Source organism: Cannabis sativa, chromosome X, assembly GCF_029168945.1.
Source record: "Cannabis sativa cultivar Pink pepper isolate KNU-18-1 chromosome X, ASM2916894v1, whole genome shotgun sequence".
Classification (NCBI taxonomy): Eukaryota; Viridiplantae; Streptophyta; class Magnoliopsida; order Rosales; family Cannabaceae; genus Cannabis; species Cannabis sativa.
In genome coordinates, this window is record NC_083610.1 from 77,207,669 (window position 1) to 77,235,400 (window position 27,732).

Below are 27,732 nucleotides of genomic sequence, written 5' to 3' on the forward strand. Positions count from 1 at the left end.
ACATATACATAATCATATACACCTACATCTACCACAAACACTTTGTACGTGATAATAATAATCAAAACTGAAAGGTAAAAAAAAATGTAATCTTAATTAATTAAAGTTACTGGTTGCAGATGTGGTGGTGATGAAGAAAAAGTTGAAGTGGGGACTCGGCACCTTAGTAAATTGATACACCCAATGATTTATTTTAGTTGGTAAAGTAATTTTTAATATTAATAAAATTGTAATCGAGTCAAATTTCGTTAATATAGATTATTTTATTGTCTTAAAGCTCAAATTTCAAATTATTAGGTATGTACAAAATCGTGTAGGACCATTTATTTTCAAATCTTTTTTTAACAAATGCTAAAATCAAGTTTAATTACAATTTTAAAACATTTTTAAAGCTCGTACAAAAAGAATTAAACAAAATTATAGTTTTGCTAATAATATTAAGTAAATTACCTTATAAAAAATTATTGAGTTGTTACCGGTTGCAAAAATGAAATTTTAGTTGCTTATACAACAAATAATCCTTATTATTATTATTATTATACTTGTAATTTGGTTCCTTGTCAATTTTATTGTTTTAATAAATTTGTAAATTTTTGCATCCATCACTTACTGTATTTTAGATTTCTTAAAAATTCTTTTTTTTTCCTAAAGGTTAATATTGTTGCTGAACAAATTAAATGGCTTTCTACATCTTTTTTTTTTTTGAAGGCAAAACATTTTATTCAACCAACAAAAGAACTGCAAAAGGTCAGGTTTTTCTGCATTTAAAATAGCAGCAGCACAAGAGGGTAAAACCTCTGACCAAAAAGAATTACATCTTTGCTTTAAAGCCCATTTAGCTAAAGAGTGAGCTACCTTATTACAATCCCTATTGACAAACCGAATTCCCATACACCCATTGAGAAGATTAGATGACAAAATTTCCTGAATAGGATGACCCCAATCGGCTCTGGGAGTTCTTTTAGTAGTAATCTGGTGAACTGCAGATTGGTTGTCCGAACTGGCTATGAAAGGTTTAGAATCCATATATTGAACAAGCTTCATTCCCATCTTGATGGCCAAGCATTCTGCCATCAAAACAGTAGCATACCCTGGATGAAAACAAGCTTCAGCAGCTATCAATTGACCCTTCTCATTCCTGATGACAGCAGCAGTAGCAAAACCTTCCTGTTCTTTCTTTAAAGTTGCATCACAGTTCAGCAGAAAAGTTCCAGTCGGGGGAGCCTGCCAAGATTTCCTCTCCTTCTCCGTCTTGACATTCAGATTCATTTCCTTCCTCTGCAGGGCATGAGCAACATAATCCACAGCCCACGGGATCCAATGCTTCAGGGGAGTCTTGTCGTTTTGAAAAATTTGTTTGTTCCTATGGTTCCAAACCATCCAACTTAGCCCCAAAAAAGACTCAAACTCCTGTTTAGTGCAATGTCCCCTCATGTACATTAGAAACTCCATCAGATCTGTCATTAAGCCGAGGCTTTCAGGGAAAAGATGCCAAAAACCAGCTGTTTTCCACACTGGTTTCAGCCTTGGACAGCACGACAAAGCATGCCCGATCGTTTCAATTTTGTTCCAGCAACCCGAACAAGTTCCGTCAAGGTTGATACCTCTCTTTCCTAATTCACTTTTCGTAGGAACCCAATTGTGGCATACTCTCCAAACAAAATTTTTCATTTTGGGAGTTAAGTTCGATTGCCAAACTTCCTTCCACCATTTTTGCACCTTCATTTTGTTGGAAGTCTCGGTTTCATGCTTCTCTTTCTGTGTTAGAGCGTATCCACTGCCAACTGTGTATTCCCCATTCATAGTATACTGCCAAATGATCTCATCTTCGCCACAACCGGTGTTAATTGGAATTCCCAAAATCCAAGGAACATCATCACTATGCATATGATCCTCCATATATTTCCTTTTCCAGTTTCCGTCCTCGTTAATTAGGAACTTTACATATGTATTTGGGGGTACGTGAACCGGTGTTCTGAGAAGGAAAGAAGCTCCCCTAGGAATCCATTTATCTTCATTTATCCTTACTTTTGATCCATCCACCACCTTCCAACGAAGACCTTTAACAAGCAGCTCCCTACCCCAAATGATTCCTCTCCATACATTCGAGCAACCAGAACCAGTATTGGCCTTTAAAAATTCAGAATTTGGAAAGTAAAGGGCCTTTAGAACTTGGCCATACAAGCTATCTGGCTTAGTTACCAATCTCCACCCTTGTTTCACCAAAAGAGCTTGGTTGAAGTCCTCCAAATCTCTAAATCCCATGCCCCCACTCCATTTGTCTTTGTAAAGTTTCTCCCAAGTTTCCCAATGAATTTGGTGTTTTTCCTTAGTAGATCCCCACCAAAAACGCGCTATGAGAGCTTGAATCTCTTTTATAAGACCCTTGGTTAGTCTGAAACTACTCATGAGGTAGACGGGAATAGCTTGTATGATTGATTTAATCAGAACCTCTCGGCCAGCTTGAGAAAAAAGTCCCATCTTCCACCCTTGGAGCTTTTCCCAAATTTTATTTCGAATTAGACCAAAGGCTTCCTTCTTGTTTCTTCCAACAAAAGCTGGGAGGCCAAGGTATTTGGAATGGTTTTCAGTGAAGGTGACCCCCATGTTACTCGCCAGTCTTTTTCCTTCAGCCTTAGAGATCTTTCTGCCAACACAAAGGTTAGATTTATTAAAATTAATGCACTGTCCAGATAAGGAAGAATATACCTGTAGCACTTCAGATATTGTTTGTCCCTCCTCATCCGTAGCCTCCATGAAAATGAGGCTGTCGTCTGCGAAAAGGAGGTGGGTCAATCTCTTTTCAAGGTGACCAAATCGAAGACCATGAAGTTTATTGGCACGGCTTGCTTCATTAATTAGACATGATAACCCCTCCGAGCAAATAAGAAATAAGAAAGGAGATAGAGGGTCTCCTTGCCTCAACCCTCTCTCCGGAACAATGTGACCCCGAGCCTCCCCATTAAGCAGAACAGAAAAAGTGACCGATTTCACACATTTCATAACCTTTGTGATCCATTGCTCATCATAACCCAAGCATTTCATCATTACCTCAAGGAAATCCCATTCCACTCGATCATATGCCTTTGACATGTCAAGCTTAAGAGCCATCTTCTTTCCATTTCCAAACCGCCCCTTCTTCAAGCAATGGAGACTCTCAAACCCGAGAATGGCGTTATCTTGGATTTGTCTCCCTTTGATAAATGCACCCTGGTTCTCGGAGATTACCTTTTCCATGCTATGTTTCATTCTATTAGCAAGGCACTTTGAGATCACTTTATAGATGACGTTACATAAGCTTAAAGGTCTATAATCTCCCACCATCGTTGGCTCTTTAATTTTGAGAATAAGGCACAGAAGTGTATCAGTAAGGGAACCGCAGCCCGTATTATTATTTAATACTTCAAGGCATGTAGTAAGAACCTCTTCTCCCACTTCCTCCCAATGGTTGTGGTAAAACAACCCCGGGAGACCATCCTTTCCAGGGGCTTTAAGGGGATGGATTTGTTTAATAGCATCTCTCACTTCATCCCTCGTGAGCTCCTCAAGAAGAGCCATATTATCTTGATAAGAGAGCCGGTTGGGAACACATCGGGTGAGAATGTCAACCATGTCAATAATGTTGCACTGGCATTAAAAATTTATTAACGCTAAAACCAGACCCAAAAGTGTAATTTGATTTGGCGCAAAAATTTAAGTGCATTTTTGAAATAAGTTGTTGTAATTTTATTTTTTATATAATAAATTATTTAAAAAAAAATAAAAACTAATAGAGATTATATGTAACTTTTAAAATAAGAAGTGTATTTATATATATTTATATATATATTTATATATATATTTATATAAATAGAATGTGTCCATATTTTCAAGTGGAGAACACATAAAAAAATAGAATGAAAAAAAAAAGTTTTTCCACTTCTTATTAAATTATTCTTATTTCAATCACAATCTTCTGATATGTTAATTTTTTTTCTTATACAACTAATACATGTTTATATTTGTGAGAAGTGAAGTTTAAGCTAATATTTGAGGAGTTTTATTTAAATCTTATAAAATAATAAATATATTTTAATTAAAAAAATCAACTTAAATTAATTTTTAAAAATCACTTTTAATTTTTTTAAAAATTTTCTTTTTCACATTATATTCTATTAATATCAATAATTATTTTAATTTTACTTTTACATGTTCTTTTTTAAAACAAATTATGTATATTTTATTTTTTTTTTTTAATAAATTTTATACAATTTTTTATTATAATTTTTTGCTTTAATATTTAAAATATTTTAATTTTATTTTATAAATATAATTTTTAAGAATATGAGAAAAAAAAAATACACAATATAATTTTATTGAATTCAAATAAAAACTGCGCATAATAAAAATTATTAAAATGGATATACTTACAATTTTATTAAACACAAAACTCCACATAATATTTTAGTGTTTCATATTATGTGACCTTATATTTATACAAATTTACACGATTATACATCTTGTAAATCTAGATCAAACAATATATATTAGAAGGGTTATTTTCAAAAATATAGAAAAAATTATTAAGGTTATGATAAATATGGCATAAAAAGTAAATGCCACTAATTATGGCATAAAAAATAAATGCCACTAATTATGGCATTATCTAACCAATCAAACTAAAAATATGGTTTTTTTTTTTAGAAAAACCATATAAAACATTAAAAAGAAATCTGAATTTAAAATTCATAAAAAATAAAAACTTAATTAAATTACCATAAAAAATATTAAAATTCCCTTCATATTTATTTTTTAAAAAAAATAAAACAAATAAAACTATAGTGATTGCCGAAGTTGTCACTCGTGCTGGAAAAATCACCGAAGTTTACTGTCGGCACCGGAAAAGTCGTCGGAGTAGCCGTTGGTGCTGGAAAAGTCGCCGGAGTTGCTGCCGGCGCCGAAAAAGTCGTCAGAATTAGCATTGTCGCTGGAAAAATTACCAAGAAACTGGTTTCTTGATGTTAGAAACCGGTTTCTTGGTAATTTTTTCGGTAATTTTACCGGTGACAATGCCAAGTCCGACGACTATTCTGAAGTTTGATGTCGATGCCAAAAAAGTTACCGGAGTAGTTTTTGGTGTTGGAAAAATTGTCGGAGTTATTGCTGACATAAAAAAAGTCGTCAGAATTGGCATTGTCGCCAGCAAAATTATTAGAAAAATCACCAAGAAAGTGGTTTTTTCATCAAGAAACTGGTTTCTTCACCAAGAAAGTGGTTTCTTCATCAAGGAACTAATTTTGTTACACAACAATAATAAAGATTATGAAAACAAAACAAAAATGATGTACATTGAAAATAATTGAAACCAGTTTCATCAATCAACCAAATAGAGAGAAAAAAAATACAAAAAAATTACCAAGAAACTGGTTTCTTCATCAAGAAATTGGTTTCTTGATGAAGAAAAAAAAACCAGTTTCTTGGTGATTCACCGATAATTTTTCCGGCGACAATGCCAATTCTGACGAATTTCTTAGAGTTTACTGTCGGTACTAAAAAAGTCACCGGAGTAGCTGCCGGTTTATTAGTCGTCAGAGTTGCTACCAACGCCAGAAAATTCGTTAGAATTGCCATTGTCGTCAGAAAAATTACCAAAAAACTAGTTTCTTCATCAAGAAACCAGAAACCAGTTTCTTGGTAATTTTTTCGGCGACTATGCCAATTCTGATGACTTTTCTGAAGTTTACTGTCGGTGCCGAAAAAGTCGTCGGAGTAGCTGCTAGCGTCAGAAAAGTCGTCAAAATTGGCACTGTCAACGGAAAAATCACCAAGAAACCAGTTTCTTAGACTTCAAGAAACCAGTTTCTTAGACTTCAAGAAACCAGTTTCTTGGTGATTTTTCAGTGATTTTTCCGGCGACAATGCGAATTCCGACAAATTTCTGGCGCCGGCAGCAACTCCGACGACTTTTCCATCACCGACCGCTACTCCGGTGACTTTTCCGGCACCGACAGCAAACTCCAGTGACTTTTCCGACGTCAATGACAAATAAAACTTCCTCAACAAATAAAAACATTAAATATGGGATTTAGAAACCTAATTACATATATATGACATATCAAATACCATAAAAAAACCTAAAAACAAAAAATACCATATAAATTGGTCAAACTTAAATGTGTCATATTTATCATTTGAACTTTTAAAATCCCATACTAAGTGTAATTTCCTCATATTAGAAACATAACAAAAAAAGAAACAAAAAGAATACATTTTATTTTTTTACTCTACTCCATATTTTTTTGTAAGGAATATTGTCTTCCATGTAAAGGTATATAATTTGTTAGTATGAAGATTAAATTATAGTTTGATTTAAGATATATTTCTATTGCCTCCTGTTTATTTTTCTCTCCCAATACATCTTTAGTTACAAAATTAAAAAATCTTTACAAAGATAAATAATAATGAAAAAAATTGATCTATATTCCTTGGTTGTCTTGAATAATACAAAACAAATATTTGCCGTTTTCGGTTACCTAGCTGGATTGGAGTTAGGTTGTATTATCACGAAATATTGTAATTATGTATATTATTACAAGTGTAAAGCATTAAAAAAAATTAGCTAAACAAAACAACAAGTTATGGTGAGTGTTGGAAACTGATATCTAAAGCTTGTGAAGAATCAAGTGTAGCACATGTACTGTCACTAAAATTGATCCAATCAAAACTTTTATTCTTTTAGTTTATTTAACTCTGTTTTGATTGTATGTTGTAGGATAGTAAAATGTTGAGATTATGAATGAGAACTAAAACTAATAATTATTATAATTATATATGAACACAAACAAAGTTACAGTACAATAGTAGAGTACAGAGTAGATGATAATAATAATAATAGACAAAAGCTTCTTAATTAAGTCTACCATGGAATAACAAGAGAAAAAAACCAGCTAACCATGGTGGAGATTTACATCACTATTGACAATAATATAATAAGAATAAGAAGAAACCCAATTGAAATATGGCTCTGCAACTGTTCAAAAATTCATTGCAGTAGCCATTTGACCCCCAACCCTAAAAGAAAAAAGAAAGAAATCTACCCTGAAACTAAATACTAAAAGAGATTACATCAAAGAAAGACACATAAAAATACTATTTTTAAGAATCAAGATAAATAGATGCCCAATCAATCTCTGAAGGATATTTCTCCAGCATATGATTCTCCGGAACACTGTACTCCCATGGCGACTCCATCTGATCTGGGAACGTCAAATCCGATAAAGGAGAAGATCCAGCTGACCCATCACTCTCGGTCGGCGCCGGCGATGAGGAACTGATCTCTGCTTTCAAACAAATTTCCGACTCCTGATAAACAACCGGTGCCGGGGGAGGCGATGATTTCTTCGCCGCCGCTGCGGCAGCCGATCTCTTGGAGGCAGCCGTCGTAGTTGTTGACTTGTCTGCCTTCTTTTTATTACCCTGCTGCGTCTGCGATTCGGCCAGGTTTTGACAAATGGCCTGAAGCTTTGCATCGACGGAGGAGTGAAGAGGCTTGAAATCACCGAACTCGGCGGAGCCCTGGTGGCGGAGGTGTGGGAAATTAAGCCTAGCGAAATCACCTCTGAGCTTGTAGGCGGCACGGTCATAGGCCAAGGCGGCTTCCTCCGCTGTATCGAAGGTGCCAAGCCAAAGCCTAGTCCGATTCTTAGGGAGACGGATCTCAGCGACCCATTTCCCCCAATGCCGTTGCCTAACCCCTCTGTAAAGCTTTGTGGGTTTCGGTGGAGAACCCACTTGCTTCATCGGGATAGGTTTCGGTCCCAAAAAGCTGAGGCCATGGTGGCTAGGCTGGAAACCCATATGGGATTGTGGTTGTTGGTGGTTTTGGAACTGGATTTGTGCTTGGATCTGGTGGATTTGAGAAGGGGTTAGGCTGTTGAGTCCAATTAAGCCAAGTTGCTGTTGTTGTTGTTGCTGCTCGAAACCGAGGTGGTTCTGGTTCTGGTTCGAAAACCCATTTGAAAACACTTGGGTATTCGAAGTAGAGCAACAATCTTGGAAGAAACCGGGCTGTGTTTGGACCGAGGGAGAGAAAGAAAGGTAAGAAGAAGAAGAAGAAGAAGAAGTAGAAGGAAGATATAGTGAAGAAGAAGAAGAAGAAAATTCAGGTGATTGGATAGTTGGGGAACCACTTTTCATAAAAGGTTCAAGTGCTTCCATTAGCTCACCCCTTAAGGGATCTGACTGAATAGGTCTACTACTGTAGAAATCCATTGCAGCTGCCATACTAAATTAAAATATTAGAATAATAATAATAATAATAATAATAATAATAATAATAACAATAATAATAATAATAGGAAAAAAAAAATCAAATCAAGATAAAATCGACCTGGTTCTTAACCAAAATTAAAGAACAGGTACTGGGTTTTCAGAAAAATTAAAAATTTCTCTGAATAAAGAGGTTTATAATACTCAACCTCGTCTTCTACACAAATATCCTAAAAGAAAAATAACAACCTTGAGGGAAACCAAAAAAAGAACCCTCTTAGCCAATTTGAAAAGAAAGAAAAAGAAACTAGAATTTACCAAAAGAAAAGGGTATAATCCAGAAGTTACAATTAAAAACAATAAACCTGGATCTCGATTCTGAAAACACCTGGCTTTCTTGAAATCTTTTCAAAGTTTGCTTCTTTTTTTTTTCTTAGTTGAATTGAAAAAGAAAAAAAAAATAACCAAAACAAACCCAAAAATCAGAACTTGGAAAGACAGATGATTAACAGAAAGGGATTCAGAGAAGCGGGATGTTACAGAGGGGGGGAATAATTGAAATACGAAAAAAATATATATCAACAATTAAAAAAACTTCTGATCTCACAAACTCTCGACTCACTTTTCCTTTTTCTCTCTGGTTTTTCTGTGGTGTTTAACTCTCAACCTCACTCTGTGTTTTTTTTTTCTTCACCAGCTTCTTCGCCCATTATATAAGAGTTCCAAACCACTCTCACCTAAACTAATCTCATCGTTAATCTTGATTATCTCACTCTAACCCACTTGCTCATTTTTTATTATTATTTTAAGCTATTATTCTCTCACTCTCTAACCGGCTCTATTATGACGTATGACTACATCAATTAATGGTAAATAACCAATCAATTTGTGCCACGTAAGCATCCTCTATTAATGTTACTGACAGCTGTTCGTGGTAACCGTCAGGTGTCGGTGAATCTCCATTTGTCACATAGCTTTGTTTTGTCTTATGCCTGTTGACCATATTTGTTATGCGTTCACACTGCCTAGCTCTATTCAAATTGGATGCCTAGTTCATTCTCTCTCTCTAAAAAGTAAAATAAAATATGGTGGACAATTGTTAATAAAGTGATTATCATATTCCTTTCCTCCCCTTTCTTTAATTTAGAGGATAACTTAAATTTTGTAAAAAAAAAATTAAGATAAGGTGAAATTGGTAGGGGTGTAAATCAATTTTTGTAAACCGCTTAAATTGAACAAGCCATCCAAACTAAACTAAGATAATTTGACAAAAAATACAAATCAAAAAACTATAAGAAAATATAACTCGCCCAATCTTTATATTTGAAAATAATAACAACCCACTCAATCAATTCGAACTAACTCGACTAACCCGATTAAGAGGATTTTATATATTTATATATCATATAATTTATAGGGAAATTTAATAATTCATGCTTAAAAATTGTCCATAGTCTTTTAGTATGCCACATTAAAATGCACAGAAATTTAATACTCTAAAATTAATTAAATCCTAAAATACCATCTTCATACCTTCCCTCTTTCTCTCGGCCCTCTCTCTTACTCTCACCAAACCCAATCGATACCCACGACCACAGAACCAGACCAAACCCACGACCACCGCACCACCTCCGACAAAACCCACTCCAAAGACGAAACGTATGACAAAATCGAGGAGGATATCGCGAAACCACAAAGAAAAATCGTGAAATCCAAAGCCCCAAAATCTATGAGCTCAGCCACCCCGAAACCCTCAAAATCCCTACCCATCGTTGGAGTTCTCAACTAGCTTATTTTATGGTTTTTGACGATGTCGCAAAACATCGCGAAAATCACAAAACATGACAAAATGTCTCTAATTCACGACATTACTAAACATATCGCTAAATGTCGTGAAATTGTACTCAAGTTTTCACGATAATTAGCGATGTGTTGTGCATTTTTTAGTCTCATATCACAAATACATCGCTGATATCATCGCAAAATATCGCTAAATACGCAAAACATAGCAAATATCGTAAATCATCACTAAACTTCATCCCTAACCTCAGATTTATTCTATCATTGCAAATACATCGCTAAGTATCGTAAAATATCACAAAAAAAAAATAGTAAACTAGAAGAAAGAAACACAAAAAACGAGAGAAGTCATGAGTGAAGACAGTGGCAAGGCCTTGCAACCGGGGTTCTGGGTCTGTGTGTTCGACGGTAGGGGTTCTGGGTCGAGATTAACGCTATAGAGTGAGAGAGTTAGAGAAAGAAGTTTTTTTTTTTAAAAATGTAAGGGTATTTTTAGGAGGAAATGATATTAAAAGTATATGTATACTATTTCTAATTAGGTGGTATATTAAAAAAAATATTAGTGGTCGGTTTGGACGGGTTAACCCGACCAAATCGACAAATTTCATTGGGCGGGTTACTATTTTCTTTTTTCTTAATTGGGCGGGTTACACTTAAATTTTTGTATCCCGATCTTTACATTAGATTAAATAAAATATAGTATAAACCGCCTGACGTACGCCCCTAAAAATGGGTATATTCAATTTTTTTTTAACAATTGGTACATTCAATTTATTTTTTAAAAAATAATGTGGAGAAATTTTTAAAAATTATTCAGAGTCACTATTAAAAATTAATTAAAGTATATTTTTTAATATTAGGGTGTACTTATAAGTTTATGGGGGCAAATAAAATAGGAAATTACACTATATATCTCTTTTAACTTAATGCTTTAATTTCTACTCGTTCTTTTAAAATTTATTATGTTTACGACATCTTTTTTCAATCATTCTACTAATTTTACTCCTATTACTTCACGATAATTTTTATTCTTCTCTAATTAAAATTTTACCCAAATTTTTCCACAAATCTCACATCCATCTACAAAGAATACAAATCTATTATGTTTAAAATTAGAATAATTAGTAAATTTTACACCTGAACTTTTGACAATATTAATTTTAACCCCTAAAATATACGACTTGTTAAGAATCCCCCTTGAAGTTTTACATCTATAGAAATTTAGTCCTTCTGTTAGGTTCCGTCTCATTATTCCGTTTAAATAATGATGTGTCTTTGTATATTACTAACTTTGCCCCCTAAACGTTGACAACTATCAAATCGTACATCCTCAAAATAAATATGAGAAATATTTAACACGTTTTTTAGTTAATCTTAAAAAATTAATTTAGATCTTAAGAAAAAAATTATGTTTAATGATTAAAAAAATTAAAAAATAAATTAAAATTTCAAAACTAATTAAGCGATTTAAAAAGTTATTTATTTTTTATTAAAAAATTCATATAGATATTAAAAATTTAATTTTTGTAAAAACTAAATTTTACGAAAATAAATTTGGTATATTTTGTTTTTCTCAAAAAATATAAATTTGTTTAAGTAAACATAAACAAATTTTAGTTTACTTTATAACGTTTTTAAAAAATAATTTTATATTTTTATTGAACGTTTAATTATTTTTCTTTATTTGTTAAAATGTGAGTTTATAAATATAAATAAGTTTGATTTTTTTCTTGAAAAAATGATAGTTTATTTAAATTATTTATTAGATTTTCAATAATTTTGGCTTGATTTTTTAAGATACCTGATTATAAATAATATAAAGTTTGAAAATAGATTTTTTAGGAATAATTTAAGTTTTTTTAAAATAAAATTAATATTTTTTTAGTTAATTTAATGTTTTCTTTTTCAGTTTTTTAATATTTTTTTTTCTTTTTTCCAAAATTAATAGAATACTATAATTACTTTTAAAAAATAAAATATTATCATTTTTAAAATTAATTTTTCTTAAAAAAAATGGGTAAAACTTTGTATTGGTCAAATTTTATAAGGTAAAAATACTAATTTTTAACGGTAAAATAAACAAAACTTAACAAAAGAGCTTAGTTATGTAACTGTTATATTTTAGGAAAAATTTTTAATAAGTCTCATATTTTATGGGGCAAAATTAAGTAGTGCCAAAAGTTCAAGGGGTAAAAATGTTAATTATTCTTAAAATTATGTGAGTATATGAGGATAATTTAAATACAGTACTCATAAAAAAGTATATTTGAATTGAATTTTATTTTAAGGTAAATTTAGTTAATGTATTTTTGATAATTATAGTTTTGATAACAAAATTCAAACCGTTGTCGATTTTAAAAAATATATAATAAAATTATTTTTTATTTTATTCTAAAAATCTTAATTTTAATGCTTAACTATTAGATATTTTAAATGAAAAATCTTTGAACAGTTCCTTTTTTTTTTTAATAAAAAAATCTTTCAACAGTTACATATAAAAATATTTATTTTTTGAAACGCCCAAATTGAGTATTGCTTAGGCTACAATTCTTCAATCTGGCTACTGGCTACATGATCAATAAATGGATCACCAACTTTCTCCAGTTTAGATTGACCGTATTTAATATTATTCATAATTATATATTTTAAAAAGAGGTAGACTAAAGAGCACCATTATTAGCATTGAATATTAGAATTTGCTAAATTATTAATATATATATTTATGAACATTATACTTTTTCAACTGTATATAAATTTTATTGTTAGGTCTCATAAATAATGTTTAAATTAATTTTTATTTTGATTAAATATTGAAACAGCTAATTCTCTTTTATTTTTTTTTTTAAAAAAAATAGAAGCCTCTAGAGAAACTGATTATTGTTTCCCTGAAAAAAATGCATTATTATTACTTCAATTATTAGACCCATTTTCGTTGGGGAAAAGCAGTGCATTATTATGAATATATTGACGCAGAATGTTTTAAGAATTATTACATAGAAAATATAAATTGATATTTTATTTACAAAAATATCACTATAAGTAAAGACAACATTTATACTTTTTATGTGATTTTAATTACTAAAATACCATTTACACTATCATCACTTACACAATCAGACGATGGTTGCAGGGTAGTTGCACGGTGGTTGCATCAGACGAATCAGACGATGGTTGTAGGGTAGTTGCTAGGTGGTTGGTCGAATGTTGCATCAGACGAAGGTTTCAATCAGACGAAAGTTTCTGGGTAGTTGCTGGGTGGTTGGCTGAAGGTTGCATCAGACGAATGTTTCAATCAGACGAAATAACTGTTAGCAAAATGTTTAGGCAACTGTAATGCAACTGTTGTGAAACATTAAAAATCATAACAGTGTTTCCACATACGTAACTCTATCTACATGTCTCTTAATGATTTAATATGAATAAATTCACCATTAGAAATTTGGAAAACAACAAAAATACACCAGGATAAACATTTTACTATAGTATTGATGTAATTTTTTTTGGATTATACTTGAGTTGGATTGTTTGGGAACTCCAGTTCAACTTTTTGAGATCTGTCTTTCATAGATCTAAAAATTGAAGTCAGGACATTAGTTTTATGCAAATTAAATTAGATTTCTAGTTGAATTTTAGTTTCTTAGTAGTTTTTCTACACCTTTTTTATGAATTCGAAGCAGACCCTGTTTTGATTAATTATGGTCGTCCACTCAGGTGAAGTCGCCGGAATTAATGGTGGTTCTCTTTCTCATTGAATTTTTATTTCGGTTGCGTTGGGTTGCTGCGTAGTTGCACGATGGTTGCACGATAGTTGCCCAGGAAGCATGGATCCTGAGTTGAAGGTGTGTGTAAGTGGTATTTGTGTAATTTTTTTTATTTGGGCTGTATATTTGTTTATTTGGCCAGCTGAAAGTATTTTTGTAATATTGTTACTTTTTTTGGTTAAAACTGAAAAAAGCCCAATGTTTTAAGCATGAATAATGATAGGACATTTTGAACTCTTCACGCTAATATTTGGAAGGTTAAATTGGACATTTTGTTTCTTTTGGAACTATCGATACTCAATCTCAAATGAAACTTCTCCGTGTTCGTTTGAATTTTGTGGGTAAGTTAGTTGTTGAGAAGTTGGGAAAAAGTGGTGGTTTGTGTTCATTTTGTGGTATTGGTTTAAATGTTACTTTATTGGCGTTTTTGCATGGCCATATTGATGTTCAATTTGTGCTTCTAGGGTTGTTCCTTGGCGGTGTAAGAGTGTTTATGGTCATTACGATGCTTATCTTTGAGTTCACTTTTGGACTTTGTTGAGAATAATTACTTATATAATTCTTACCATGGGTTTCTCCGTGGTGATTGGAATGAAATTCTTTCTAAAGATGTAAAAGAAAGGGGGTTGGTTAAGCGGTATTTGTTAAATAATTTTCCTGCTCTTGCTGATTGCTTTCTCACTTATTTGGATTTTTCGAGGCCAAAGTTTACCTGGTATAATAAGCATCGTGATCCTGCTATTGTACAAGAAAGGCTTGATCATCTATAGTGCGAGTTTGTCTAATTATTTTCCTAACTCTAATATGCTTAATCTTGAATTTACGGGTTCTGATCATAAGCCTATTTTTATGTTTGCAGTGGTATGGCCTTGTGGGGAAACCATGTTCACTTTAAATCTCGCTTTTATTTTAAAAATTCTTAGGCAATTGAGGAGGAATGTGTAAAGGTTATTAATGATGAACAGAGACACAAACCCTATTATTAATGTTTTCTTGAATGCGGGGGTCGTGACTTCAAAGCTTGATACCTGGAACCGTGTGGTTCATCGTCGTCAAACAAACTATTAATAAGAGCTTGTTATCGTGGATGTTGACTTGTCTGCAGTTAGTTGTGATGGACTTCATCATTAAGAGAAAGAGCTTGATACTCTTAATGAGAAAGAGGAGAAGCATTGGGCCTCGCGAGCTAATACTAGTTGGTTGAAGCTTGAGGACCGAAATTCCGCTTATTTTCACAAGTGTATTTCTTCTCAAAATGCTAGGATTGAGATTTCTAAAATTTTCTCCAGAGATGGGGAGGAAGTGACTGGTATTTGATGATTATTTTTTTCTCTTTTCACTTCTGATAATCCTTCTTCTATGGCTATGGATAAAGTTGTTGCGGTTCCTTGTAAAATTTCTCCTATTAGGCGTAATTGGTTAGGCCTTTTTTTTGATATTGATGTCCAAAGTATTTTATTAATGGATCATTCTAAAAGTCCTGGGAATGGCATGACAACCAGTTTTTTTTAGAAAAAATAGGACTGACAATGCGTGTTATCGTATCGTGTTCGTGTCAACACGTTTATGACACGACACGATTAAGGTAAACACAAACACGCTTTGGAGTTTGGAAAACTGTTTTGTTGATGAGGCCAAAGCTATTATTTCTATCATTTGGCCTAATCACGCTTCTAAGGATAAGTTAATTTGGAGTTTGGATTCTTCTAGGTTGTACTTTGTTAAAAGTGGTTATCGGTTGGCTATTTGTAATTTGAGTTTGAGTAGTCCTTCTTCTAGTGGGCCCGTAGGGTGGTGGAAGAAACTTTGGAGTTTATCTATTCCTCCTAAGGTTAAGATGTTAGCTTGGAGAGCTTCGTCTAGTTAGATTCCTACCATGGCTAATCTTAATAAGCAGGGTGTGCATTCTAATGGGATTTATCCTTTATGCTCAGCTAAAATGGAAGCAACTCATCATGCTTTATGGAGGTGCTTTAGTTTATTGGCAATCAGGAAACTTTCTCGTACTTCTTTGGGTGACCCATCATTGAGTTTCTATGATTTTTACAGATTTGTGTTGCGAGTTTTGGATAAACTTGTTGCTAGATTTTTAAACACTACGCAAGTATACGCAATCAAGTAGTAAATCTCACACAGGTGAGGTCGATCCCACAGGGAATTGGATTAAGTACCACTAAATTATACTTATGATTCTATTCGGTAAATCAAAAGTAATTACAGTTTAAAAACAGTAAAATTTGAAAGAAATTCAGAAAACTTAATAACACAGTTTAAAGTTGAGCAAGATGAGACAATAGGGAGGAGAATCCTGTTGTTGTTTACCCAAATTGTTAATGATTAATTACTATCCTATTCTTGGGGTGAATGACAGATTATAAAATAACCTAGCTCCTTTCAGATCTTCTAGATTCTAAATCACATGTTATCTACTTAATTCCTTAATTAAACTAACATGAAATCAGCATTAAGCAATAATCTACTCGTCACATAAGTCATGTAAATACTTTCGTTTCACATAGAACATCGACTATCTTAATTTTAGCATTCTCAATTCTCACTTTTCAGATTTTGAATTGAGATCATAGAGCATGCACAAGGTGATCAATCTTAAACATGAAATTAAACACAAATTAAGATAATTTCACACACACAAGAATTGAGGAATGGTAATTAAACATTAACTAGGAAAACATTAAACAACAATCATCATCCTCCCTAAATGGGAAATTTAGTTCAGAAACAAATCCATAACCATTCCTATAGCAATATTCAACATAAATAAATTAAAGAGGAATAAAGAAAAGAACTGTTTGAGGGTGAATTCTGGATCTTCACTTGAATCTCTATGCTCTTCCTGCCGCTCTCAGCTGTGTTTTAGGGTTCCAAATCGCTCTCCCTGACTTCCAATCGCAGTTTTCTATTTATACTTGAAATTTAGGGTTCGATGGACGAAAATACCCCCGGTCCGTACGGGATCTCGCCGCGGCCATGCTTCCTCTCGCCGCGGCGAGAATGTGCCAATTTCAGCCTCTCTCTGTTTCTCGTATCTCGCCGCGGCGAGCCTCTTCATCGCCGCGGCCAGATATAGAAAAACTCAATTTTTGAGTTTTTCTTCGGCTCAGCTCGTCTTTCAATAAATTTCTGCACCCGAGACCTCTTTTACTCCAAAGAACCTGAAAACATAGAAAACAAGCGTAATTCCGTCCCAACACAGCTAAGAATGCACATAAATCGGATCCATAACATAGGCTAAAAATAGCCTAACAAACTCCCCCAAACTGACTCTTTACTCGTCCCCGAGTAAACTAAGACTAAACTAAGAAAAAAAACTGACAATGATAGCTGAACTTTCCAACAATTAAATTGTTACCACCACCTGCACAACTTCAATCCATCAATAACCAGAATTTCAACTTGCCAACTCTAAGAACTAAGTTGAATGTGCAATTTACAAGTAAGTAATTCATACAAACATAAAGCACCGCAATTCCCATCAATATCACAACTGTTCTAACTCTCCAACTTCCCACTAACACATGATCAATAAGTTTGAATGACATACTCCTCTCCACTAATGTTGACAAATTTCTATTCGGAATCAATAGGTCTTTTTCGGTTAAAATCACATGGCTTAGGTACATGGGTAGGTAAGAAGTCATTTAGGCTATACTATACCATAAGCACAATTAACCAAGCAAGCCTAGACATTTATTTTGCTTACTTTCCATATATCCCAAAAAACAGAAATAAGAGATTGCAATTTTTTTCCTTATGTGTGTGCCTCATAATTTTCTTAACTTTTTTTTTTTTCTTCAAGAAGACACATTTTTCTTATAGGCACAACACACAATATTATTCTTTTTTTTTCCTTTTTTTTTTCAATCTCTCATTCCTACACTTTATATTTTTTTTCACTTACAGCACTTATTCCCCCCCAAACTTGCTTCAAGGCTCATGGCATAATAAAATATGTTCAGGGTGAAAAGAGTTTAGAATAACGAATTTAGCTCAGTTAAGTGGTGAAAAATTTTTAAAACAGGCTAAGGCTCAACTTTGGGTATACTATGGATAAAACTTTTCTAGGTAGGCTTGAAAGGCTCAATCGTTCCAAAGAAAACTTGCCTAAATCACTTTCCAAACAAAAATCATCAAGGATTTCGCTTCAAGAGAGTATGTCAAACAAATTCTATTCCATGTTCAACCAGTCATTCCACAATCCAAATAGAACACAAGTGATATGTGAGAATAGCAAATGTTTTAGACCTACATGAATCACTTCCTAGCACACATCCAATTTAATTCAAACAGTTGCAAGTCAAGCACACAGTTATGTTTCAATCCATTGCACACGTGAATAACAACAATTCAATCCATTTTTCAATTTAGCTATCACGCAAGACTAAAAAAAACTAAAACAAACTAAACTAAAACAAATAAACGTGAAAAAATAAATTAAGTTCCCCCCCCCCCCAAACTAAAATGCACATTGTCCCCAGTGTGTGAAAATAAACCAGGGTGAGAGAAACTTACCTGAGCCCCTTAAAAGGGGTTTGGCGGCGGTGGCTGGTCATAAGGGTTGAAACGGGGTGGCATGGGAAAATAGTTTGGATCATCCACACCGATGTTCATCCTCGTGACAAGGGTGTTCAATTGAGCCACCTGCTGCTCATCGAAGATACTCCTCTGGGCCATGTAGTTTTGCATATGCATGTTCTGCTGAATCAGATAATTCAGCTGATTGTGAGTGTATTGCATGGCAGGGTCCAGAGGCCCGACAAGACGTGGTGGTTCGAGGTCCTCATGTTCCTCTTCTTCTCTTGCCTGAGGACCTCTTTGAACTGGCGGTTGACCATGAGGATGAGGAGGTTTGAAGCGAAGAACAGTCGCCAAGTTAATAGGGCGCTGGGGCGGTACCTTTGTATCATATGAGTACTGTGGTACTCCATGTTTCTCACAGAGGTCAGTGATTATTCCAGCCAACCCCAGTCCTCCACCGGAAGATCCCTCAACCATAATGTCAAAGGTCGTTCGAACAATATCCCCCACATTCAAATTATACCCTTTCATAATACCGTAAACCCATTTAAGTCTGTCCATTTGAGCATCAGAAAAATGCTTGTTGGGGAGCATCCTTGCACTAACAAAGTAAAGCCAAGCCTTGGCCACTGGGTTGAGTTCACATCGGTACAATTGGTATGGTACTCCACTAAGCTCATGGAACCTAAGGCCAGGATACCCTAGAGTCTCAGCCATATCCACATAATTCGTACTTCTCTCATAGAATTGTTGTTTCAATTGTTGTTCTTCATAAGTGAAAGTTTGGAGATCATAAAGGGCATGAATAGCGTCTGCAGTAGCAGGCACTCTAACCCCCCTAACTCTAACTTTGCCCTCTTCTCTTTCAGGCCAGTTGGCTAAAAATTCCAAAGCTAGAGTTTGATTACCACGCTCAGTGACATCGACGAACTTAGTCCACTGCCTCTGTAGGATTTGATCCCTAATAGATGCAAAAGCAGGGGGAATATTGGCAGTTTGGCTTAGGTTGACTATGTCTATCCCTCTATCTTCAATGAACGCCCTATCTTTCAATTTTAAAAACCTCTCTTGAGCCTCCATGTTGGCAAACCTAACTCTATCAAGGTTAGGGCGTCCCCTAGATGGGTTGGATGATGAAGCTCCCTCTTCATTAACCCTTGACCTCTTTGGACCCATAACTCTCAAATTTTTTTCTAACTTTCAAGATTTTTCAAAATTTTGGCAGCACTTCCCCTTAAAAATCGACTTCCCGGGATTTAAATCCCCTTCAATCTAACCCAATTCTATTCACACAATCAATTTCAACAATGTATATAGCAAAAATCCCAAATATCCACCAAATAATTCAAAACTATCCAACAAATTCACAAATTTTTTCAATAAAAATTGGAATGGAAGTCTTAGAATCAATACCTCAATGACAATGTTCCTTTACTCATCCTCCATTGTTGACATCTTGAAGCTTTTGAGAAAGAAAAGGATGAATAAGGTATTTGGGTGAGGTTTTAGGGATTTGGGGTTGATTTTGAGTGGGAAATAGTGTTTAATGTGAGAAATAAGGGTTTAGGATGATTGTTGATGAAAGTTTATGGTTAGATTTGATGAAAAGGAGTTTTGAATGGGATTAGATGAAGAAAAAAATGGTGAGGAATGGTGTTTTCGGCGTGGAGAGGTTAGGGTTTGAGTGTGGGGTTTGATTTGAAATGTTAGGGAATTGGGGTTTAAAAAGGGGAAACTGGCAATCTCGCCGCGGCGACCTATACCCTCGCCGCGGCGAGAATCCGTGAAAATCAGCCTGTTTCTGTAGGTTCAACCTCGCCGCGGCGGTATGTCCCCTCGCCGCGGCGAGAAATCTCGAAAATAGGCTTGTTTCTGTAAGACTATTCTGGCCGCGGCCAGACATCTCATGGCCGCGGCCACTGACCCATATAATTTTTTTTTTTTTTTTTTTTTTTCAATAACGAAACAGAATGAACATCAAGAAAAATAACAGCAAACTTAAAAAGAGTTCAACTAAATCAAAAAAAACACTTGGGTTGCCTCCCAATTAGCGCTAACTTTATCGTCGCTCAGCTAGACGTTGATCGAGATCTTCAAAGTGGCGCCAGAATCATGGCGGACTTGGTTTGATCAAATTGACCTCCCAAGTAGAGCTTTAATCGCTGTCCATTCACTTTGAAAGTATTAGGACTTTCACCTTTTAGTTCCACTGCTCCGTAGGGAAACACTTTGATCACCGTAAATGGCCCTGACCACCTTGATTTTAATTTACCAGGAAACAACTTTAGTCTTGAGTTAAAGAGTAGAACTTGTTGACCAGGTTGAAACTCCTTTCTGACTAGATTTCTGTCATGCCATCTCTTAGTTCTTTCCTTGTAAATCTTGGCGTTTTCATAAGCTTCATTTCGAAATTCTTCCAACTCATCCAACTGTAGTAGTCTTTTCTGCCCAGCAGCTTTTAAATCCATGTTCAAAGTTTTCATTGCCCAATACGCCTTGTGTTCTAATTCCACCGGTAGATGACAAGCCTTTCCAAACACCAACCGATATGGTGACATCCCGATTGGCGTCTTGAACGCTGTTCTATAAGCCCACAATGCGTCATCCAACTTTCTTGACCAATCTTTCCTTGATCTCTGCACCGTTTTCTCCAGAATCATCTTTATTTCCCGGTTAGAAATTTCAGCTTGGCCATTACTTTGCGGATGATAAGGTAGAGCTGTTCTATGACGAACACCATATCTCGAAAGGAGTGCTTCGAATTGTTTGTTGCAAAAGTGACTCCCTTCATCGCTTATGATTGCTCGGGGAGTTCCAAACCGAGTGAATATGTTCTTTTGAAGGAACCGAAGGACTGTTTTACCATCATTAGCTGGTGTGGCTGCAGCTTCCACCCATTTTGATACATAATCCACAGCTAATAGGATGTATAGATTGCTAAACGATGAAGGAAAAGGACCCATAAAATCTATCCCCCATACATCAAACAATTCTACTTCCAAGATTCCTGTCAAAGGCATTTCGTTTCTCCTTGAGATGTTTCCTGTACGCTGACAACGATCACATGCCTTCACAAAAGTACTAGCATCTTTGAAAAGCGTTGGCCAAAAGAATCCACTTTGCAACACCTTGGCAGCTGTTCTAGTTCCACTGAAGTGTCCCCCACATGGTAAAGCATGACAGTGATTAAGAATAGAGTACATCTCCTCTTCAGGCACACACCTTCTTATTATCTGATCTGCACAGTGCTTGTAGAGGATTGGCTCTTCCCAATAGTAATGTTTCACCTCAGAAAAGAACTTCTTTAGTTGTTGTCGAGATAGCTCAGGAGGAGTGATATTGGCAGCCAAGAAGTTAACATAATCAGCATACCATGGTACCATCAGACTTTCCCTCACACTAAAGAGTTGTTCATCGGGAAATTGTTCATTTATTTGTACCTCTTTTGTATTCTGACTTTCTTCCAGCTCTAGTCTTGACAAGTGATCTGCCACCAAGTTCTCAGTACCCTTCTTGTCTTTTATATCTAGATCAAATTCTTGCAAAAGAAGAACCCATCGAATCAGTCGTGGTTTGGCATCCTTCTTAGTCATCAAGTATTTGATTGCTGAATGATCTGTATACACTATCACTTTATTACCAATTAAGTAGGGTCGAAATTTGTCACATGCAAACACTATGGCCAGCATCTCTTTTTCTGTAGTAGCGTAGTTTAGTTGGGCATCATTCAAGGTTTTGCTTGCATAATAAATGGTTCTGAATACCTTGTCAACCCGTTGTCCCAAGACTGCTCCAATAGCATAATCACTTGCATCGCACATGATTTCAAAAGGTAATTCCCAGTTTGGAGTAGTCACAATCGGTGCTGAGATTAACTTCTCCTTGAGAATTTGGAATGCTTCAAGACAATCTTTCCCAAATTCAAAAGGAACTCCACTAGCAAGAAGATTGGATAGCGGTTTGGCCACTTTGGAGAAATCTTTGATAAATCTTCTATAGAACCCCGCATGACCCAAAAAGCTTCGGACTCCCTTCACTGAAATTGGAGGAGGCAAGTTCTCAATTGTAGATACTTTGGCTCTGTCAACCTCAATACCTTCTTTTGAGATTTTATGTCCTGCAAAGACTATTCCTTCTGTAACCATGAAATGGCACTTTTCCCAGTTCAGCACCAAATTAGAGTCTTCACATCTTGCTAAAACCAACTCCAAGTTACTCAGACATTGGTCAAACGATGAGCCAAACACTGAAAAATCATCCATGAACACCTCGATGCACTTTTCTATTAAATCTGAAAATATAGCCATCATACACCTCTGAAATGTTGCTGGAGCATTACATAACCCAAATGGCATTCGTCGAAAAGCAAAAGTACCATATGGACATGTGAATGTTGTTTTCTCTTGATCCTCCGGTGCTATAGCTATTTGGTGATACCCTGAGTATCCATCAAGGAAACAATAGTACTCTTGTCCTGCCAACTTGTCTAACATCTGATCAATGAATGGGAGTGGAAAGTGATCTTTTCTTGTGGCCTTGTTGAGTTTTCGGTAGTCAATGCAAATTCTCCATCCCGTGACAGTTCTAGTTGGGATGAATTCATTCTTCTCATTCTTCACCACCGTCATCCCTCCTTTCTTTGGAACAACTTGGACTGGGCTCACCCATTTACTGTCTGAAATAGGATACGCCACCCCTGCATCTAACCACTTCAAGACTTCTTTTCTGACAACCTCCTTCATTGGTGGATTTAATCTACGTTGTGCATCAATGGTTGGTTTCACTCCTTCCTCCATTAAGATTCTATGCATTACAGTTGAAGGGCTGATCCCTTTAATATCTGCTAAAGTCCATCCAATGGCTTTTGAATGCTTCCTTAGAACCCGTAATAGCTTATTCGTCTCTACAGAAGATAGGGAAGAAGCCACAATAACAGGAAGTGTCTTATTTTCACCCAAATATTCATACCTGAGATGCTCTGGTAGGACTTTTAACTCTAGTTGAGGAGGCTTTTCAGTAGATGGGGTAGGCTTTGTTGGTATGACTCCTAACTCTTCGTAATATTTTCTATTCAGCGGTCCATAAGAATCGAGCCACATAGCATATTCAAAAGCTTCCTTACCATCTTGTTCTACCACCTCTTCTTGTACCAAAGTCAGATTAAGAGGATCTTCAGCATGTGTCTTTGTCTCCACCAACTGGTCCACCACATCAATTGCAAAACAGTTGTCACTAGCTGTAGGATAGGTCATTGCTTTGAGTACATTAAATACAACTTCATCTCCTTGTACCCTTAGCTTTAACTCTCCTTTCTGAACATCAATTAGTGCTTTCCCTGTTGCCAAGAAAGGTCTCCCCAGGATGATAGGAACATTACTGTCTTCTTCCATATCCAGAACAATGAAATCACTCGGGAAGATGAACTTGTCCACCTTTACTAACACATCCTCAATGACTCCTCTAGGGTGAGCTAGCGATCGATCTCGCGCAATTGAAGAGTTACAGTAGTTGGCTTTGCTTCACCTAGCTGCAATCTTTTGAACACTGACAAGGGCATTAAGTTAATACTGGCTCCCAAATCACATAGTGCATTTATCCCTTCAATTTTACCAATAGTACAAGGAATAGTGAAACTCCCTGGATCTCTGAGTTTTGGAGGGAGTTTCTTCTGTAGAATAGCGCTACACTCTTCAGTTAGAGCCACTGTCTCATAGTCTTCCATCTTCCTCTTCTTTGACAAAATTTCCTTCATAAACTTCACATAACTTGGCATCTGCTCTAGAGCTTCAGCAAAAGGAATGTTAATGTGAAGTCTTTTGAAGACTTCTAGAAACTTGGTGAACTGCTTGTCTAAGCTTGACTTTCTCAGCCTCTGAGGATAGGGTATCTTTACATGATGATCAATACTAATCGGTGGAGACTGTTGTGGTGGTGCTGGGCTATCAGTAGCCTTCTCTGCTGTCGGTGTTGGTGTTGGCACTGGTTGAGCATTTATTTCTACATCTACCTCAACTGGTTGTGGTAACTCAGGCCCATTATACTTCTTACCGCTCCTCAGGGTAATTGCCTTGCAGTTTTCTTTAGGATTAACTTCAGTGGTGCTAGGCAAATTTCCTTGAGGGCGGGTTGCTACCTGAGTTGCTAGCTGGCCCATCTGAGTCTGCAGGTCTTTAATTGAAGATCTAGTTTCAGTCATGAATTGGAGCAGTAAATCTGTCTGCAAACTAGAACTTCCACCAGAGGATTGTTGCTGATTAAACCGTTGGTTCGATTTCTTTGTTGATAGAACCCACTCTTTCTTCGGTTGTTATTCTGGTTGAACCCATAATTGTTGTTGTTGTTGTTCGTGAAAAATTCCCAATGGCCCTTAAATGCTTTCATCCATTGGCAAATCATCCACATCTGCTTGGCACTCCGAAAAGTGATGACTTCCTCCACATAACTCACAAACAATTTGGGCTTGCTTAGCTTGCCCTGCAATGATTTTAGTCAATGCCTCAACCTGAGCTGTTAACTTTGTGATGGCATCGACTTCTAACACACCAGCTACTTTCTTGGATTGACTCCTTTCAGTTGGCCACTGCTGGTTGTTTAGAGCCATCTCCTCCAATAGATCATATGCCTCATTAGCACTCTTTCTCATAAAAGCTCCGCCAGCTGCTGCATCTATTAGAGTTCTAGTATTACCAACCAACCCGTTGTAGAAGTTGTGAACCAGCATCCACTTCTCTATACCATGATGGGGACACCTCCTGATCAGATCTTTAAACCTCTCCCAAGCCTCATGGAGAGATTCATTATCTTGTTGGCAGAAATTATTAATTTCTCCTCTTAGCTTTGCAGACTTCGCTGGAGGAAAGAACTTTGACAAGAATTTTGTTGCCAGATCATTCCATGTAGCAATAGAATTCGGTGGCAAAGAATTCAACCAACTCTTGGCTCGTTCTCTGAGAGAGAATGGAAACAACCTCAATCTAATGGCATCGTCGCTAACTCCATTAACTTTAAAAGTTTCACAAAGTTCCATGAAGTTAGAGAGATGCAAATTAGGATCTTCAGAAGGGAGACCACCAAACTGAACTGAAGACTGCACCATTTGAAGGATGGCAGGTTTGATCTCGAAGTTGTTTGCATCCACTGCCGGTGGCCTAATACATGACTGCACTCCCGTCAGAGTAGGGAGAATGTAATCTCTCAAGCTTCGGCCATTAGCTTGATCTTCCACAGCGCCTCCATTATTACCATTATTACGCCCATTGTTCCCAACATTATTGTTCACATTGGCAGCCATGATTTCTGATGTTTCAGCAGTTGCTGAAACTCTTTCTTGCCTCTTGTTCTTTCGATTCTTCCTGCAAGTTTTCTCAATTTCAGGATCAACTGGTAATATGACTGATTGTCCTTGACGGCGCATGCACTTAGGATTCCTGAAATAAATAAAGAAAATATTGCAAGAAAAAGGTTAGAAAAATCAGCAAGAGAAAATATACCAAAGTAGAAGTTAGTATAATTTTATGTAATATTAATCTTTAAACAATTCCCCGGCAACGGCGCCAAAAACTTGTTGCTATATTTTTAAACACTACGCAAGTATACGCAATCAAGTAGTAAATCTCACACAGGTGAGGTCGATCCCACAGGGAATTGGATTAAGTACCACTAAATTATACTTATGATTCTATTCGGTAAATCAAAAGTAATTACAGTTTAAAAACAGTAAAATTTGAAAGAAATTCAGAAAACTTAATAACACAGTTTAAAGTTGAGCAAGATGAGACAATAGGGAGGAGAATCCTGTTGTTGTTTACCCAAATTGTTAATGATTAATTACTATCCTATTCTTGGGGTGAATGACAGATTATAAAATAACCTAGCTCCTTTCAGATCTTCTAGATTCTAAATCACATGTTATCTAATTAATTCCTTAATTAAACTAACATGAAATCAGCATTAAGCAATAATCTACTCGTCACATAAGTCATGTAAATACTTTCGTTTCACATAGAACATCGACTATCTTAATTTTAGCATTCTCAATTCTCACTTTTCAGATTTTGAATTGAGATCATAGAGCATGCACAAGGTGATCAATCTTAAACATGAAATTAAACACAAATTAAGATAATTTCACACACACAAGAATTGAGGAATGGTAATTAAACATTAACTAGGAAAACATTAAACAACAATCATCATCCTCCCTAAATGGGAAATTTAGTTCAGAAACAAATCCATAACCATTCCTATAGCAATATTCAACATAAATAAATTAAAGAGGAATAAAGAAAAGAACTGTTTGAGGGTGAATTCTGGATCTTCACTTGAATCTCTATGCTCTTCCTGCCGCTCTCAGCTGTGTTTTAGGGTTCCAAATCGCTCTCCCTGACTTCCAATCGCAGTTTTCTATTTATACTTGAAATTTAGGGTTCGATGGACGAAAATACCCCCGGTCCGTACGGGATCTCGCCGCGGCCATGCTTCCTCTCGCCGCGGCGAGAATGTGCCAATTTCAGCCTCTCTCTGTTTCTCGTATCTCGCCGCGGCGAGCCTCTTCATCGCCGCGGCCAGATATAGAAAAACTCAATTTTTGAGTTTTTCTTCGGCTCAGCTCGTCTTTCAATAAATTTCTGCACCCGAGACCTCTTTTACTCCAAAGAACCTGAAAACATAGAAAACAAGCGTAATTCCGTCCCAACACAGCTAAGAATGCACATAAATCGGATCCATAACATAGGCTAAAAATAGCCTAACAGGGCCCGTAGGGTGGTGGAAGAAACTTTGGAGTTTATCTATTCCTCCTAAGGTTAAGATGTTAGCTTGGAGAGCTTCGTCTAGTTAGATTCCTACCATGGCTAATCTTAATAAGCAGGGTGTGCATTCTAATGGGATTTATCCTTTATGCTCAGCTAAAATGGAAGCAACTCATCATGCTTTATGGAGGTGCTTTAGTTTATTGGCAATCAGGAAACTTTCTCGTACTTCTTTGGGTGACCCATCATTGAGTTTCTATGATTTTTACAGATTTGTGTTGCGAGTTTTGGATAAACTCTTCATTCCACATCTTGAGTTAATTTTGCTTATTTTGTAGAGAATTTGGTTTATTAGAAATATGTTTATTCATAATAATTCTACTCTTACTCATGATCTAGTGGTCACTTGGACTATGGACTTCCTAGATGCTTTTCAACGTGCTAATCAGCCAAGTGGTGTTTCTTTTTGCATCAGGGTGGAGAGTCCTTGACTCCTTCTAGTATGGTGGCTCACCCTTGTTGGCTGCCACCACTGATAGGTTGGTATAAAGTTAATATAGTTGTTGTTGTTGATGCTAGGAGGGGTTTTTGTGGTTTGAGATTGGTAATTTGGGACACTTCGGAGCAAGTGATTGCTT

The 27,732-nt window shown here is 35.7% G+C and overlaps 1 protein-coding gene and 1 non-coding gene across 2 annotated transcripts; one reads left to right on the forward strand and one right to left on the reverse strand.

Moving 5' to 3' along the window:
- Positions 1 to 6,776: 6,776 nt before the first annotated feature.
- Positions 6,777 to 9,008, reverse strand: LOC115698113 (ethylene-responsive transcription factor RAP2-4). The gene has a single exon (XM_030625291.2). It carries the CDS (start codon positions 8,260 to 8,262, stop codon positions 7,135 to 7,137), a length of 1,128 nt encoding a protein of 375 aa, XP_030481151.2. The 5' UTR covers positions 8,263 to 9,008; the 3' UTR covers positions 6,777 to 7,134.
- A 16,067-nt stretch (positions 9,009 to 25,075) lies between these two features.
- Positions 25,076 to 25,182, forward strand: LOC115708375 (small nucleolar RNA R71). The gene has a single exon (XR_004009875.1). It is a non-coding gene; the product is annotated as a small nucleolar RNA R71 (small nucleolar RNA).
- The last annotated feature ends 2,550 nt before the right edge of the window (positions 25,183 to 27,732 follow it).